The sequence below is a fragment of the Pseudophryne corroboree genome, chromosome 6 (genome assembly GCF_028390025.1).
Source record: "Pseudophryne corroboree isolate aPseCor3 chromosome 6, aPseCor3.hap2, whole genome shotgun sequence".
Taxonomy (NCBI): Eukaryota; Metazoa; Chordata; class Amphibia; order Anura; family Myobatrachidae; genus Pseudophryne; species Pseudophryne corroboree.
Window position 1 is genome coordinate 428,092,246 of NC_086449.1, and position 14,974 is coordinate 428,107,219.

Here is a 14,974-nt window from a genome sequence, read left to right on the forward strand (position 1 = left end):
TAGGCTATCTGTTCCTGCTATGATTGGTCGGCCGGGGGGATTGGTGGCACTTTTGTGAATCTTTGGTAAAATGTATATTGTCGGAGTAATGGAATGTTCAATATTGACATAGTCGTATTCGTCCTTTTTCAGACCCCCTGTTTGTAAGTGTTTGTTGATCAGTTTAAGAAAGTTTTCTTTTATTCTATTTGATGGGTCGGTCTTCAACTTTTGATAGGTGTTGGTATCTGATAGCTGTTTGTTGATTTCCTCTATGTAGTCTTCTCGATTCAGTATGGCTATTCCCCCCTCCTTTGTCACAAGGTTTTATGACAATACTTTCGTCATTACTCAAATCTTTTATTACCTTTCGTTCTGCCTTAGTTAGATTAAATTTGATTTTTGGTTTCTTTAATAGACTGATTTCTTCCGTTACTACTTTTGCAAAAGTTTCAACAAAATTGCCCTTAACGTATGTGGGGTAAAATATGGATTTTTTCTTTCTTTTCTTAGGGGTGTCTGTGGAATCTTCTTCTTGCGTTTGTTCTGTTGTTTGGTTTGCTTCAGAAACGCAACTTTTCTCTTTTCCATGGGTTGCGAAATACTTTTTCAGAGTGATTTTTCTGATGAATTTTTGTATATCCACATATTTTTCAAATTCATCCATATATGTGGTGGGGGCATATTTCAAACCTTTGTGAAGAATTTTTGTTTCTTGGTCTGTAAGTTTGCATTTGCTCAGATTGTATATATGATTAGACGTATCGGTCTGTGTGATATTCGATTGAGTGGTATTCTTTTTTTTGGGAATGGCTTTTCTCTGCCTCTTTCCCCCTCTACGTCCTCTCTTCTTTAGACATCCTAATAAATTCTTTTGCTGGTTTTTATATCGTGTTACCGGTGTGGTTGATGCAAAGATACCATGATATGAGGATCCACATACGTTCCACTGTGAGTAATGGTACGCCTTATTACATATGATAAAGAAACCGCTATATACATCTACCGTCCTCTCACTGAGTAAGTGAGGTACGCTGTAATTAGCAGCCATATTCATATTGTTTACAACAGAGAAAGAATTATACCTTGATGTGCTTCCACTATTGAGATAAAGAAACTGCTATATGCATTAATTTTCTTCTCACTGAGTAAGTGAGGTACGCTGTGGTTGGACATCATATTCACACTTTTTCATATGAAAGATTGAATGTGCTATATAAAAGATACCTTGATGTGCTTCTACTTATTCCTCACTGTGTAAGTGAGGTACGCACATATTCCACAGCCGTCATCATATAGATCTCATAACCTAAAAATTACTCCAAAAATAGTCTCCAGAATTTATTCACGTTTTGTATAAGCTGAAAAGTGTCACCTTAAATTTATACACAAAGAACATCAATCAAAAACAACTCCACACATGTGTTTTCCATGTGTCTCATATCCATGTGAACATACCCTAAGATCCAGAGAAGGAGCCACATCTGGGAAGAAAACCCCCCAGCTATAGAGATAAGTATACCTCTGGGTTCCTCTTTCCACCATTTTTTTCATCCTCACAGACAAAGTAGCGCCATCTTCTTCACAACTTCCATATTTTTCACTATAGTCTGAATAACAGCCTCAGAGATCCCTTTTTACCTTAGGAGCGATGCTTCAAGAGCCACGCCGTCAAAGCCAGTCTGGCCAAGTCCGGGTAGAGGCAAGAGTCCTGCTGTAGAAGGTCTTGACGCAGAGGAAGCAGAAGGGGACGCACTGAGAACCAGTGATGTCTGGGCCACACCAGAGCGATCAGAAGCAGCAGGCCTCCTTCTTGCTGAACTTCCGAAGTACCCTGGGAAGGAGTGACACCGGAGAGAAAATGTAAGGCAGCTGAAAGTTCCACGGAACTGCCAATGCATCCACGAACGCTGCCTGAGGATCCCTGGTTCGCAATCCGTCTGGTAGACCCCATCTGTCCACCAGGAGCTGGAAGACTTCGGGATGAAGGCCCAACTCCCCGGAATGAACGTCCTGGTGACTGAGGAAGTCCGCTTCCCAGTTTAGGATGCCTGGAATGAACACTGCCGATATGGCTGGTAGATGGCGTTCCACCCAATAGAGGATTTTGGACACTTCCAACATTGCCATGTGGCTTCGAGTGCCACCTTGATGGTTTATGTATGCCACTGTGGTGGCGTTGTCTGACTGTGTCTGAACAGGCCTGTTCCATACCAGAGGCTGGGCAAGAGACAGTGTGTTGAACACTGCTCTCCATTCCAGAATATTGATTAGAAGGAGACATTCTTTCCTGGTCCAACGACCCTGAAACCAGTGTTTCCAACACCGCTCCCCAGTCCCGAAGGCTGGCGTCTGTTGTCAGTAGGACTCTGTTGGGGATCCAGAAGGGACGGCCTCTGTTCAATTGCTGGTCCTGAAGCCACCAGGTCAGCGACAGACGAACCTCCAGAGTCAAAGAGATCATTTGAGATCTGATCCGATGAGGTAGGCCATCCCACTTGGAAAGGATCAATTGAAGTAGAGGACGGGAATAAAATTGAGCGTACTCTATCATGTTGAAGGACGACACAATCAGGCCAAGGACTTGCATCGCTGAGTGTATTGACACTCTGTGGCGACGACGGAAGTGGAAAAAGGGGGGGACCTGGACTGCACATCCTATTACTAAAGATATCGACGACGGAAGTGCCTTATCCTGTCCTGCAGTTTCAGTACCTTATCTGGAGACAGGGACTGTCTCTGTGTATGTCCAAGAGCGCCCCGAGGAGCACCGTGCGCTGGGACCAGCCAGGACTTTTTCCAATTTATTAGCCACCCGTTGGCTTGCAGGAAAGTTACTGTCAGTTGCAGATGACAGAGGAGAATTTCATGTCAATTTGCCAGAATCAGCAGGTCGTCCAAGTATGGTAGAACTCTGATTCCCTGGTGACGTAGGTGTGCTGTCATTACGCCCATGACCTTGGTGAAGATCCGAGGAGCCGTAGCCAGTACAAATGGCAGAGCCTGGAATTGGTAATGAAGGTAGCAAATAGAACCGCAGAAACTGCTGATGAAAGATGGCAATAGGCAGATATGCATCCTGTATATCCAGGGACACATATAGTCTCAGAGTTCCATAGCCAGAACTATTGAGCGCAGTGTTTCCATACGAAACTTGGATATTCTCACAAATTTCTTCAAAGACTTGAAGTTCAGTATAGGCCGGAATGACCCATTGGGTTTGGGAACAAGAAACAGGGTCCAGTAGTAGCCTCTGTCCCCCTGGGACAGAGGAACCGGCACAACCACTCCAGTTTTTTTGAGGGGAAACTGTTTGCAGAGATTGCACTTTTAACGGGTCAGAAGGGAGAGCCATTGTGCAGAACTGGTGAGGGTGACTATTGAAAGAGACCCGAGTGTCTGAAGCGGTCGTGAGCAGGCTTATCATGTTTTATAAGCGACAAGGGCTATTCAATGGCCATCTCAATTCGACTTTAGAAAAGTGGAACGGAGAGAAGCGAGCCGAGAGAAGGGGGGGTTTGAGCCGCGGGGAGAGCAGCGCTACAGCAGTGTTGTAGGAGGATGTGGCACCGCCGCCAGACCTCTCGGCAGCGCACATCCGACTGCAGCAAGCAAGACATCGCTTGCTGGAGCCGGGTGGACACTGCCGTGAGCAGCTGCTGTGCCACATCCTCCTGTATATGCTGTGCTGTTGCTGCAGCTCTCCCACGTCTCCCCAATCTCCCCCCTCTCCTCCTCTCAGCTCCCTCATCTCAAATCAACTTTTTTTAAAGTCGGATTGAGATGGACGGAAACAGGGCCAAAACCTGTCAGATTTGGCCCTATTTCCGACAGAAGCACGCGGATCGGCAGCTATTCCGCCAATCCACGTGCTTTCCAACAAGTAGAATTCCCTGACTTGGATAAAAAAAAAGCCGGGGATTGAATAGGTCGGAACCCCTTTCGACCTGAAAAAGTCGAAAACTGCTGTCTCTCCGACAAGACGTCAGTTTTCTATGTCAATTGAATATACCCCTATACTGCTTGAACTAAACGCACCTAGCCCAGGATATAGAATATAGCAATAGTTCGGAAACACTGAAAGTGAAACCACACAGCTGAATAGGCACACAGTCACATGCAATGCAGAAATTATATTAAAATAAAGTTGCACTGGATTTATATATCAACGCGCGGTCAGTAGACCGGAGAATATAGCAGAGTACTCGTACAATATAATCTGCGTTGTACACCTTTTCTCAACTAACGCTGTCTCTAGGACATGTAAGATACTCAAAAGCATGTAAAGACACAGCGCTGTATACAGGTGGCTTTACATGGGAGACCTTGACTGCAATCCCGGAGACTTGTTGCTGCTATGCTGTAAGATGGCGTCCAGAGTCTCTGTGAGGGAGAATGAGGCAGATACAGGGGGGGAAATCTAAAGTAGAAGGCGCCCTGAGCCAGGGGAGGGTTACAGGTCAAGTGCCACCTCCCCTATGCTGGTCTTCCACCCCAGGTACCATGGAGCCTTATTAAATTAGGTGTTAGTACACCTGACCTGTGCTCCTATTGCCCTGGTGGTCTAGTGGGGTCCCTGCTCGGTGACAGTGTCCACCACAGTCCCGCGGTCCGTCTCCCTAGACCGCGGATGGAACGCGATTTAATGGCGGGTCCCGCTAACAGACCCTCTTACCTGCCTCCCGATAGCAGCCACGTGATCCGGGAGAGTGGTCCGGTACTGTGCCTATGTCCGTGGATGTCCTCGCTGCAAGTACCTGGCAACCAGGCCAGCATGTGATGCCGCTTGGGAGGTGATGGAGCTGCAGCACTGGAGTCACCCTGAATTACAGTGCTGCTAGCTCAGAGAAAAAAGTAAAATTTTCAGTCAAAATAAAAAATCTTTCAGGGCTGCCAGTGCAGCCCTCCCGTTTAGAGACCTGAGCGCACAGTGCCTGGAGTCGGGATTATAGAGGAGGCCCAAAAGCATTCTGGGACAGCTAAAGCTTTGCCTGTTGGTGCCTGGATCCAGATCCTTCTCTACACCCCCAATGTTTCTCTGAGGGAACCAATGAAACCTGCGGCAGAAATTCTGTTTACAGTTAAAGTGAAGCTAGCTCAGACTTCCTTGAAATTTAAAAGCATTAAGAATATGGACAAAATTAATTTTTGTGTGAGAGTAATACTGGCAATGGGGAGAGCCTGAGTAAGGCATGGAGTTGGGTAAATTAATTGTCCTGTCACACAATTGTTAATTGTGGGCATTCCAACAAAATATAAGACATAGTGCTCTCCCATCGGCATAGACTCCAGCATAAATAGGTACTTGAAAAAATAAGATTGTAAACCTACCGGTAAATCTATTTCTCCTAGTCCGTAGAGGATGCTGAGGATTCCGTAAGGACCATGGGGTATAGACGGGCTCCGCAGGAGATAGGGCACCTAAAAGAACTTTGACTATGGGTGTGCACTGGCTCCTCCCTCTATGCCCCTCCTCCAGACCTCAGTTAGAGAACTGTGCCCAGAGGAGATGGACACTACAAGGCAGGATTTGGAAATCCAAGGGCAAGATTCATACCAGCCCACATCAATCATACCATGTAACCTGGATCATACATAACCAGTTAACCGTATGAGCAAAAAACAGCAACGATCCAAGACCGATTCCAACTGTAACATAACCCTTATGTAATCAACAACCATATACAAGTCTTGCAGAGTTTCCGCACTGGGACGGGCGCCCAGCATCCTCTACGGACTAGGAGAAATAGATTTACCGGTAGGTTTAAAATCTTATTTTCTCTTACGTCCTAGAGGATGCTGGGGACTCCGTAAGGACCATGGGGTTTATACCAAAGCATCCAATCGGGCGAGAGAGTGCGTATGACTCTGCAGCACCGACTGAGCAAACGCAAGGTCCTCATCAGCCAGGGTATCAAACTTGTAGAATTTAGCAAAAGTGTTTGACCCCGACCAAGTCGCCGCTCGGCAAAGTTGTAATGCCGAGAGGCCTCGGGCTGCCGCCCAAGAAGAGCCCACCTTCCTAGTGGAATGGGTCTTAACCGAATTTGGTACCGGCAATCCAGCCGTAGAGTGAGCCTGCTGAATCGTATTACAGATCCAGCGAGCAATAGTCTGCTTCGAAGCAGGTGCGCCAATCTTATTGGCCGCATACAGGACAAACAGGGCCTCTGTTTTCCTAATTCTAGCCGTCCTGGCTACATAAATCTTTAAGGCCCTGACTACGTCCAGGGATCTGGAATCCTCCAGGTCACTTGTAGCCACAGGCACCACAATAGGTTGATTCACATGGAATGAAGAAACCACCTTAGGCAAAAATTGCGGACATGTCCTCAATTCAGCTCGATCCACATGAAAAATCAAGTAGGGGCTTTTGTGTGACAAAGCCGCCAATTCTGATACTCGCCTTGCCGATGCCAAGGCCAACAACATGACCACCTTCCATGTAAGAAATTTCAACTCAACCTTGTTAAGCGGTTCAAACCAGTGTGATTTTAGAAACTGCAACACCACGTTGAGGTCCCATGGTGCCACTGGAGGCACAAAAGGGGGCTGGATGTGCAGCACTACCTTCACAAACGTCTGGACTTCTGGAAGAGAAGCCAATTCCTTCTGAAAGAAAATCGAGAGGGCCGAAATCTGAACCTTAACAGAGCCTAATTTCAGGCCCATATCCACTCCTGTTTGTAGGAAGTGGAGAAAACGACCCAGATGAAAATCTTCCGTAGGTGCATTCTTGGTCTCACACCAAGACACATACTTTTGCCAGATACGGTGATAATGCTTAACCGTCACCTAATTCCTAGCCTTTATTAAAGTAGGGATGACCTCTTCCGGAATCCCCTTTTTTGCTAGGATTCGGCGTTCAACCGCCATGCCGTCAAACATAACCGCGGTAAGTCTTGAAATACACAGGGCCCCTGTTGCAATAGGTCTTCCCTCAGCGGAAGAGGCCAGGGATCTCCTGTGAGCATCTCTTGTAGGTCTGAGTACCAGGCCCTTCGAGCCCAGTCTGGGACAACGAGTATCGTCTGTACTCTTCATCGTCTTATGATCCTCAACACTTTTGTGATAAGAGGAAGAGGAGGAAACATGTAGACCAATTTGAACACCCACGGTGTTATCAGAGCGTCTACTGCTACTGCCTGAGGGTCCCGAGACCTGGCACAATACCTCCAAAGTTTTCTGTTGAGGCGTGACGCCATCATGTCTATTTGAGGAGTTCCCCAAAGACGTATTATGTCTGCAAAGACTTCTTGATGAAGTCCCCACTCTCCTGGATGGAGATCGTGTCTGCTGAGGAAGTCTGCTTCCCAGTTGTCCACTCCCGGAATGAAGACAGCCGACGGAGCGCTCACGTGATTTTCCGCCCAGCGAAGAATCCTGGTGGCTTCTGCCATCGCGACTCTGCTACTTGTCCCGCCTTGGCGGTTCACATGAGCCACTACTGTGACATTGTCTGACTGAATCAGAACCGGTAGGTTTCGAAGAAGACTCTCCGCTTGTCGAAGGCCGTTGTATATGGCCCTGAGTTCCAACACATTGATGTGTAGACATGACTCCTGGTCTGACCAAAGTCCCAGAAAATTTCTTCCTTGTGACCGCTCCCCATCCTCGGAGGCTCGCGTCCGTGGTAACCAGGATCCAATCCTGAATTCCGAATCTGCGACCCTCCAGTAGGTGAGCACTTTGCAACCACCACAGGAGAGACACCCTGGCCCCTGGGGACAGAGTAATTTTTCGATGTAAGTGTAGATGGGACCCGGACCACTTGTCCAGAAGGTCCCATTGAAAAGTCCTTGTATGGAACCTTCCGAATTGAATGGCCTCGTAGGCCGCCACCATCTTTCCCAGAACTCGAGTGCACTGGTGAACAGACACCCTTTTCGGTTTCAGCAGGTCTCTGACCATGTTCTGGATGTCCTGGGCTTTTTCCATTGGAAGGAAGACCTTCATTTGTTCCGTATCCAGTATCATACCTAGGAACGGTAGTCGAGTTGTCGGAATCAACTGTGACTTCGGTAGATTTAGAATCCAACCGTGTTGCTGGAGCGCACTCAGAGAGAGCGCCACACTGCTCAGCAATTTCTCCCTTGATCTCGTTTTTATCAGGAGATCGTCCAAGTATGGGATAATTGTGACTCCATGCTTGCGCAGGACCACCATCATTTCCGCCATTATCTTGGTGAAAATCCTCAGGGCCGTGGAAAGTCCAAACGGCAACGTCTGAGATTGGTAATGACAATCCTGTACAGCAAATCTCAGGAATTCTTGATGGGGGGGGGGGGGTATATGGGGACATGAAGGTACGCATCCTTTATGTCCAGAGACACCATAAACTCCTCCTCCTCCATGTTGGCTATTATCGCTCTGAGCGATTCCATTTTGAATTTGAATCTTTTTATGTACAGGTTTAGGGATTTCAGATTCAAGATAGGTCTGACCGAACCGTCCGGTTTCGGGACCACAAAGAGGGTTGAGTAGTAACCTCTTCCCTGCTGGTTCATGGGAACCCTGATTATCACTTGCTGTATACACAGCGTTTGAATTGCAGCTAACACTACATCCCGTTCCGACTTGAAAAATTGGCGCGGGGGCACCTCTTCGAATTCCAGTTTGTAACCCTGGGAAACTATTTCTAACACCCAGGGATTCAGGTCTGAGCTGACCCAGACCTGGCTGAAAAGTCGAAGACGTGCGCCCACCGGTGCGGACTCCCTCAGGGGAGTCCCGGCGTCATGCTATGGGTTTTGGAGTAGCCGGGGAGGACTTTTGTTCCTGGGCGCCTGCTGAAGCAGGTGCTCTTTTGCCTCTGCCCTTACCTCTGGCAAGGAAGGAGGATCCCCGACCTCTTCTGGACTTGTGCGACCGAAAGGACTGCATCTGATAGGGAGGCATTTTCTTTTGCTGTTGGGGAATATATGGTAAAAAATTTGATTTACCTGCTGTAGCTGTGGAAACCAGGTCCGTCAGCCCATCCCGAAACAATACCTCACCCTTATAGGGTAGTACTTCCATATGCTTTTTGGAATCCGCATCACCCGTCCATTGGCGAGTCCATAAGGATCGTCTCGCTGAGATCGACATGGCATTGGCCCTAGAAGCCAGCAATCCAATGTCTCTTTGAGCATCCCTCATAAATAAGACTGCGTCTTTTATATGGGCTAGCGTTAAGAATATAGTATCCTTATCCATATTTTCAAAATTATCTGTCAGCTCATCTGCCCAAGCTGCAACTGCGCTACACACCCATGCCGACGCAATCGTCGGTCGTTCGTAGTACAGCACCCGTATGAGAATAAATACACTCTAAGGTAGTTTCTTGCCTGCGATCTGCAGGGTCCTTAAGGGCAGCTGTGTCTGGAGACGGTAGCGCCACCTTCTTGGACAAGCGCGTCAGGGCCTTGTCCACAGTGGGAGGTGATTCCCAAATCTCCCTGTCCTGTTTAGGGAAGGGGTATGCCATATAAATTCTTTTGGGATCTGCGGCCTCTTCTCCGGAGTCTCCCAAGCTTTTATAAAGAATTCATTTAATTCATGAGATGTGGGAAAATTTATAATCTGTTTCTTTTCCTTAAATATGTGTACCCTTGTGTCGGGGACCGAGGGTTCATCCTCAATATGCAACACATCCCTTATTGCCACAATCATACACTGAATGGTTTTAGTCACCCTAGGGTGCAATTTTACTTCGTCATAGTCAACACTGGAATCAGAGTCCGTGTCGGTAGTAGTGTCTTGTGTTAAGGGACGTTTTTGAGACCCCGACGGGCCCTGTGAATCGGTCCGATCCGAGGATTGACCCCCTGATGTTCCCCTTAATTCAGCCTTATCAAGCCTTTCATGTAAAGATGTCACACTTACATTTAACCTATGCCACATGCTCATCCAATCCTGAGTCGGCACCAGCGACGGGCACACACCACTCATTTGCTCCACCTCCTCCTTGGAGAAGCCTTCCGCTTCAGACATGTCGAAACACACTTATCGACACCTCACACACACAGGGGGTTACCTATAAGGGGACAAAACCCCAACCAGGCCCTTAGGGGAGACGGAGAGAGAGAATGCCAGCACACACCCAGCGCCCAAACACTGGAATATATGACCAGATAGCGCTTTTATATATTTATAATGTTAATCTCCACTCACTGCGTCGCCAATGTGCCCCCCTCCTCTTTTTTCCAGCCTGTGAAGCTCAGCAGGGGAGAGAACAGGGAGCCAGCGTTTTCTCATGCAGCCTCTGTGGAGAAAATGGCGCTGGTTAGTGCCGAGGATCAAGCCCCGCCCACCCGACGGCGGGCTTCGGTCCCCTCATGATATTGTAAGAAAATGGCGGGGGTCCGTGGATTTACTGTCCCACAGCCTAATCCAACATATTTATGCCCAAATTGAGGTTTGCTGCCCAAGGCGCCCCCCCCTGCGCCCTGCACCCTACAGTGCCTCTTGTGTGTGTGTGACTGGGAGCAATGGCGCGCAGCTTACCGCTGCGCGCTTACCTCATGAAGATCTGATGTCTTCTGCCGCCTGAAGTCTTTTCCGCAATACTCACCCGGCTTCTATCTTCGGCATCTGTGAGGAGGACGGCGGCGCGGCTCCGGGACGAACCCCAGGTGAGACCTGTGTTCCGACTCCCTCTGGAGCTAATGGTGTCCAGTAGCCTAGAAGCAGTGCCCAACCGTAAAGCCAGCTCTGCTTCTCTCTCCTCGGTCCCACGATGCAGGGAGCCTGTTGCCAACAGGACTCCCTGAAAATAAAAAACCTAACAAAATTCTTTAAAACAGCAAACTCTTGAGAGCTCACTGCTTTGTACCCTTTCCCCTCTGGGCACAGAATCTGAGGTCTGGAGGAGGGGCATAGAGGGAGGAGCCAGTGCACACCCATAGTCAAAGTTCTTTTTAGGTGCCCTATCTCCTGCGGAGCCCGTCTACACCCCATGGTCCTTACGGAGTCCCCAGCATCCTCTAGGACGTAAGAGAAAATGTAGTTCACTTTCATAGGCATGAAATACACATCTACAGACTATTTTGAGGGTATTTCACACACAACGGCCGGGATGTAATGAATTAAGGGGCAATTATGTACAAAGCTAAACCATGCTTTGTACGAGATTGGCACTTTTTTAAGTTCGAGTTCGGCCGACATCCCATACGGCCACCGAACATGGACTTCAATACATACCGTCCATCAAGATTTTTTTTTTTACAATTGTTGCATGTCCATAAAAATAAACATATAGCCAATAAATAATCGAAAAGAGCAAAATACAAATAAGTATTATAAATAGAATGGCAAAATAACAAATGCATTGGTAGAAGATGCACTGTAATGAGTAAAAAATCATTAAAACATGTGAACATAATTAGAATACAAAATACTTAAGCAAATACTTAAGTCAAAGTAGTGGGGTCAAAGTATACAAGGATCCATTGTTTAGGTGATTAAGGCGTTAGTAAAATGACCCTCCCATTGTACTAACGCCTGAATTTTTATTTACAAAGATTCCATGTTTACATGTTGTGGCACAAAAGCAATTTCTCGCTGGAGTGGATCTGTGAGGATGGGGTGTGCTATGCAAGGTTGACAGTAACTAGGTCGACATGTTGTAGGTCGAGAGGTCAAAAGGTCGACATGAGTTTTTTAAATGTTTTTTTTGTGTGTTTTCTCCGTACAGTGACCAGGAACCCCAATTAGTGCACGGTGTACCCTTGCATGGCTCGCGGACTACTATTCCCAATCGTAGTCCGCGTGGATTGTGAAGTATGAAAAAGGTAGAAAAAATAAATAAATGGAAAACCTGTGAAAAACTCATTCACAGATCTACGATCCAATAGTCATTTATCACTGATGGACTTTCATTTGTAATACAAGAAGTGCACAAAGTTGCAGTGAGAACCATCTCTAGCTGCAGATTTCCTCTGCAGCCATGGGAGGTCAGAGAGGGACAAAGAAAGTGGTGAATCACAGAGCCCCAGAGACCCTACAGTACAAGCTTATTTCATGTAAATAAAGTAACAATAATTATGCAGTCATATTACTTGGGGTTTCAGAACATTATAACCAGGTCACTGGCTAGAAGATCCACAATTTACAATCTGAAGTTATGGCTTCTTAGTACTTTGGAACTTAATTTTGTATTCCAACAGAGGCCGTCTTAGATTCATTATTTGAAAGTCCAAAACACAAAAAATTATTATGAACACTTTAAATTAAATTACCCTACACTCTTGACCTATATTAAGCAAGACCTTGTCAAGTGGGTCCCCCTATTTATCTCATGGTTTGCTCAGGTGAACATTCTGAAAATTAATGTGCTCCCTCGATTATTATCTTTTTCAGACTTTACTTGTGTCAGTCCCAGGGTCTTTTCTGTCCTCCTTACAGATGCTTTGTAATACATTTCTCTGGATGGTAAGAAACCCATAATCAACCATGGATGTCTTGTGAAAGTCCTCCTCTTCCCAGGGCCTGGATCTTCCCTATTCACCCAAAACTATCATGTGGCCCAACTCAGTCATATTCTTTTAGGTCATGTTGATCTGGGTCTTTATAAATGGGTGAATATTGAGAAATCTTTGATTAAGGGAATCATGTTAAGTTTTCTGCCTTGATATGGTAAGTGCACATAGGCTAGCCACAGCCTTCTCCTTTCCTACTATTCGGTTCAAGCTTAACTTGTGGAATCAACTGGTTCGACTGTATGACCTTACCTTTCATCCCTCCTCTCTGTCAAACCCCTTTTTCCTTTGGGGTTTTGCTTTTCCATGGATACTGGCTGGAGTTACGTGGCTTTGACATGTGGTTGGTGTTTTTCTCCAAGCTCTTTTTCTGATGTTTTTAGATGATCATCATCTATACCCAACCATTCATTTTAATTTCTCCAATCAAAGGGGTTCACACAATCTTACATTCAAATCTCTAAGCTCAGACACCTTACAGCCTTTGAAACAATATTTTTTTTTCTGCTGGTTGTCACAGAGCTATCACCCTCCTTTATCACTATGTCTGGCCTCTGTGGATATGCCCCCAGAACTTTTTGATGTGGCCTGGTATAGAGACTTGTATAAATCCCTTTCACCATTAGAAGTGGTCACTCATTAGGCAAAGAATTTCAGTGCATGAGATGGTACTTGGTTCCTTCCAAATTGCACCAGATGTATCCCAGCTCTTTCGCTTTGTGTTGATGACATGTATGGTGGTACGTTTTCTGGAGGAGAGTGTTGGTCCTCCATGGTCAGCTTCTTTGTGTCACAAGAATCTTAGCTGTCCCCATGACAAGCCAGTTAAAGATGTTTGTACTGCGTGCCTCTAGCTAGAGACTGAAGGCACATGTCAAAGATGGAATAGATATCGCTCAAGCCTTGAAAAAGACCCCACCCCACAAAACGGGTCTTGCGCATGCACAGGCTCCCAAACTTCAGATATGTACCGGTACGTAAACCATTGGGTTAGTGTAAAAATCCAAAACAGCCCAATAAAACGCAAAAACACAAAATAACTAACATCCACCAACATCGTTTTATGCTGTCAGATTCTCATATACAGATGTGTTCGTTTACATTCTTTCTGCAGTCACTCTATACAGGCTTTGAAGTCACGCCATGCTGTAACAAGACTAGGTAGCGCCGAGCGTCTTTTTTTTGTTTGCTTTTTTTCCAGCGAAAATGCGTCTTAGATACAAACGTAACATAATAGGATGCACAATCAGCTTCTGTTGATTAAAATGATATACAGCATGCCCATATTTTGTGTGTGATTGTGGCTCTATCTGCATCCGAAATGCCATGTTACAGCTATAGCAAAGTGCTGAATAACTAATACAAATGATTCTGCATATGTGATATCATGCCAAAAAAGCAACTGCACACAACCCAAAGACATCTCTCACCATACAAGCTGTGCTCCATATATCTGCAGGGGTGCTATACCCAGCTCCTATGAGAACTTCTATGGAGCGGTATTGTCTGGTCTGGATATCTTCAGTAAAGTGTTTGTGCTGCAAAAAGAAAACGTGTGTATGAATAAGTACTACTACTAGCAGGACAAGTGCATTCATATTCAGGTAATGTTACATACCACCCAACATGCGTTTCCAAGGTCTGCAATTTTAACTCTAATATTGTCAGCATTTCTTGGATCCAAGGGATTCACCAGCAGATCTGCAGAGCGAGCTTTATCTGCAACATAAGATCAAAATTGAAATTATTATTAACCACTATATAACCGTACAAACACTCTACCTGGTTTAATAGATAACTACATGGGAAAAAAAATAGTATTTTAAAGGTAATTTGGGAATATTAACAATAGTCATCAAATTTCCAGAAGTGTAATCTGACAAACTAAGCAAGTCAATTGTAACGTCTGAAACTATACAAGCCTATATTACTGTTTGTGTTACATAACTGCACTATCATTATTTAAACTGGGCATACACTATACAATTATCTGGCAGATAATCTGTGGTTGGAATGAAAACCTGGTAATGGATGAAAGCAACGGACAATCATTTGCTACCAAACACTGGAAAATGGACAAAACCTGTCGTTTATACAAATTGGTTACATCACGGACAGGTTTTGCATCCTCTTGGAAACACACTGAGGCCCCCTCATACACTGTCAATATTAAATGACATTTGGCTGACATATATGGAAAGCATTCTGGCTACTATCCACAATACCCCTTAAAGCATGGCTCTTCAACCTGTGGCTCTCCAGCAGCTGTGGAACTACACATCCCAGCATGCCCAACAACAGTTTTGCTATTAAGGAATGCTAAAACTGAGGCAGGGCATGCCGAAATGTGTAGTTCCACATCAGCTGGAGGGCCGCATTAAAGACCTATGCCTTAAAGCTTTAAGAGAACCTGGTTTACCCCGACTAACTATGGGTCTGAATCCCTTTGTCTGCTGCTTACAGTTTGCAGTGTTTCTTACTTTCATTTTCCCCCTTTCACCTGGTAACACTTTTACAAGTTTGGTTAAACTGTACCT

At 45.8% G+C, this 14,974-nt stretch overlaps 1 protein-coding gene across 11 annotated transcripts in view; it reads right to left on the reverse strand.

Annotated features, from left to right (window-relative positions):
* The window catches only part of SRPK2 (SRSF protein kinase 2), a 379,930-nt gene that overhangs the window by 18,889 nt on the left and 346,067 nt on the right, over window positions 1-14,974 (reverse strand). For all 11 annotated transcript variants that reach the window (XR_010179379.1, XM_063927028.1, XM_063927027.1 and 8 more), the window contains 2 exons: window positions 14,056-14,156; window positions 13,868-13,975 (listed from right to left, as the gene is read on the reverse strand). Coding sequence is in view for 10 of the 11 variants with exons in the window: in XM_063927028.1 (XP_063783098.1) it covers window positions 13,868-13,975; window positions 14,056-14,156 (209 nt within the window). In the remaining variant the exon portion in view is untranslated. The remainder of the gene's footprint in view (window positions 1-13,867; window positions 13,976-14,055; window positions 14,157-14,974) is intronic.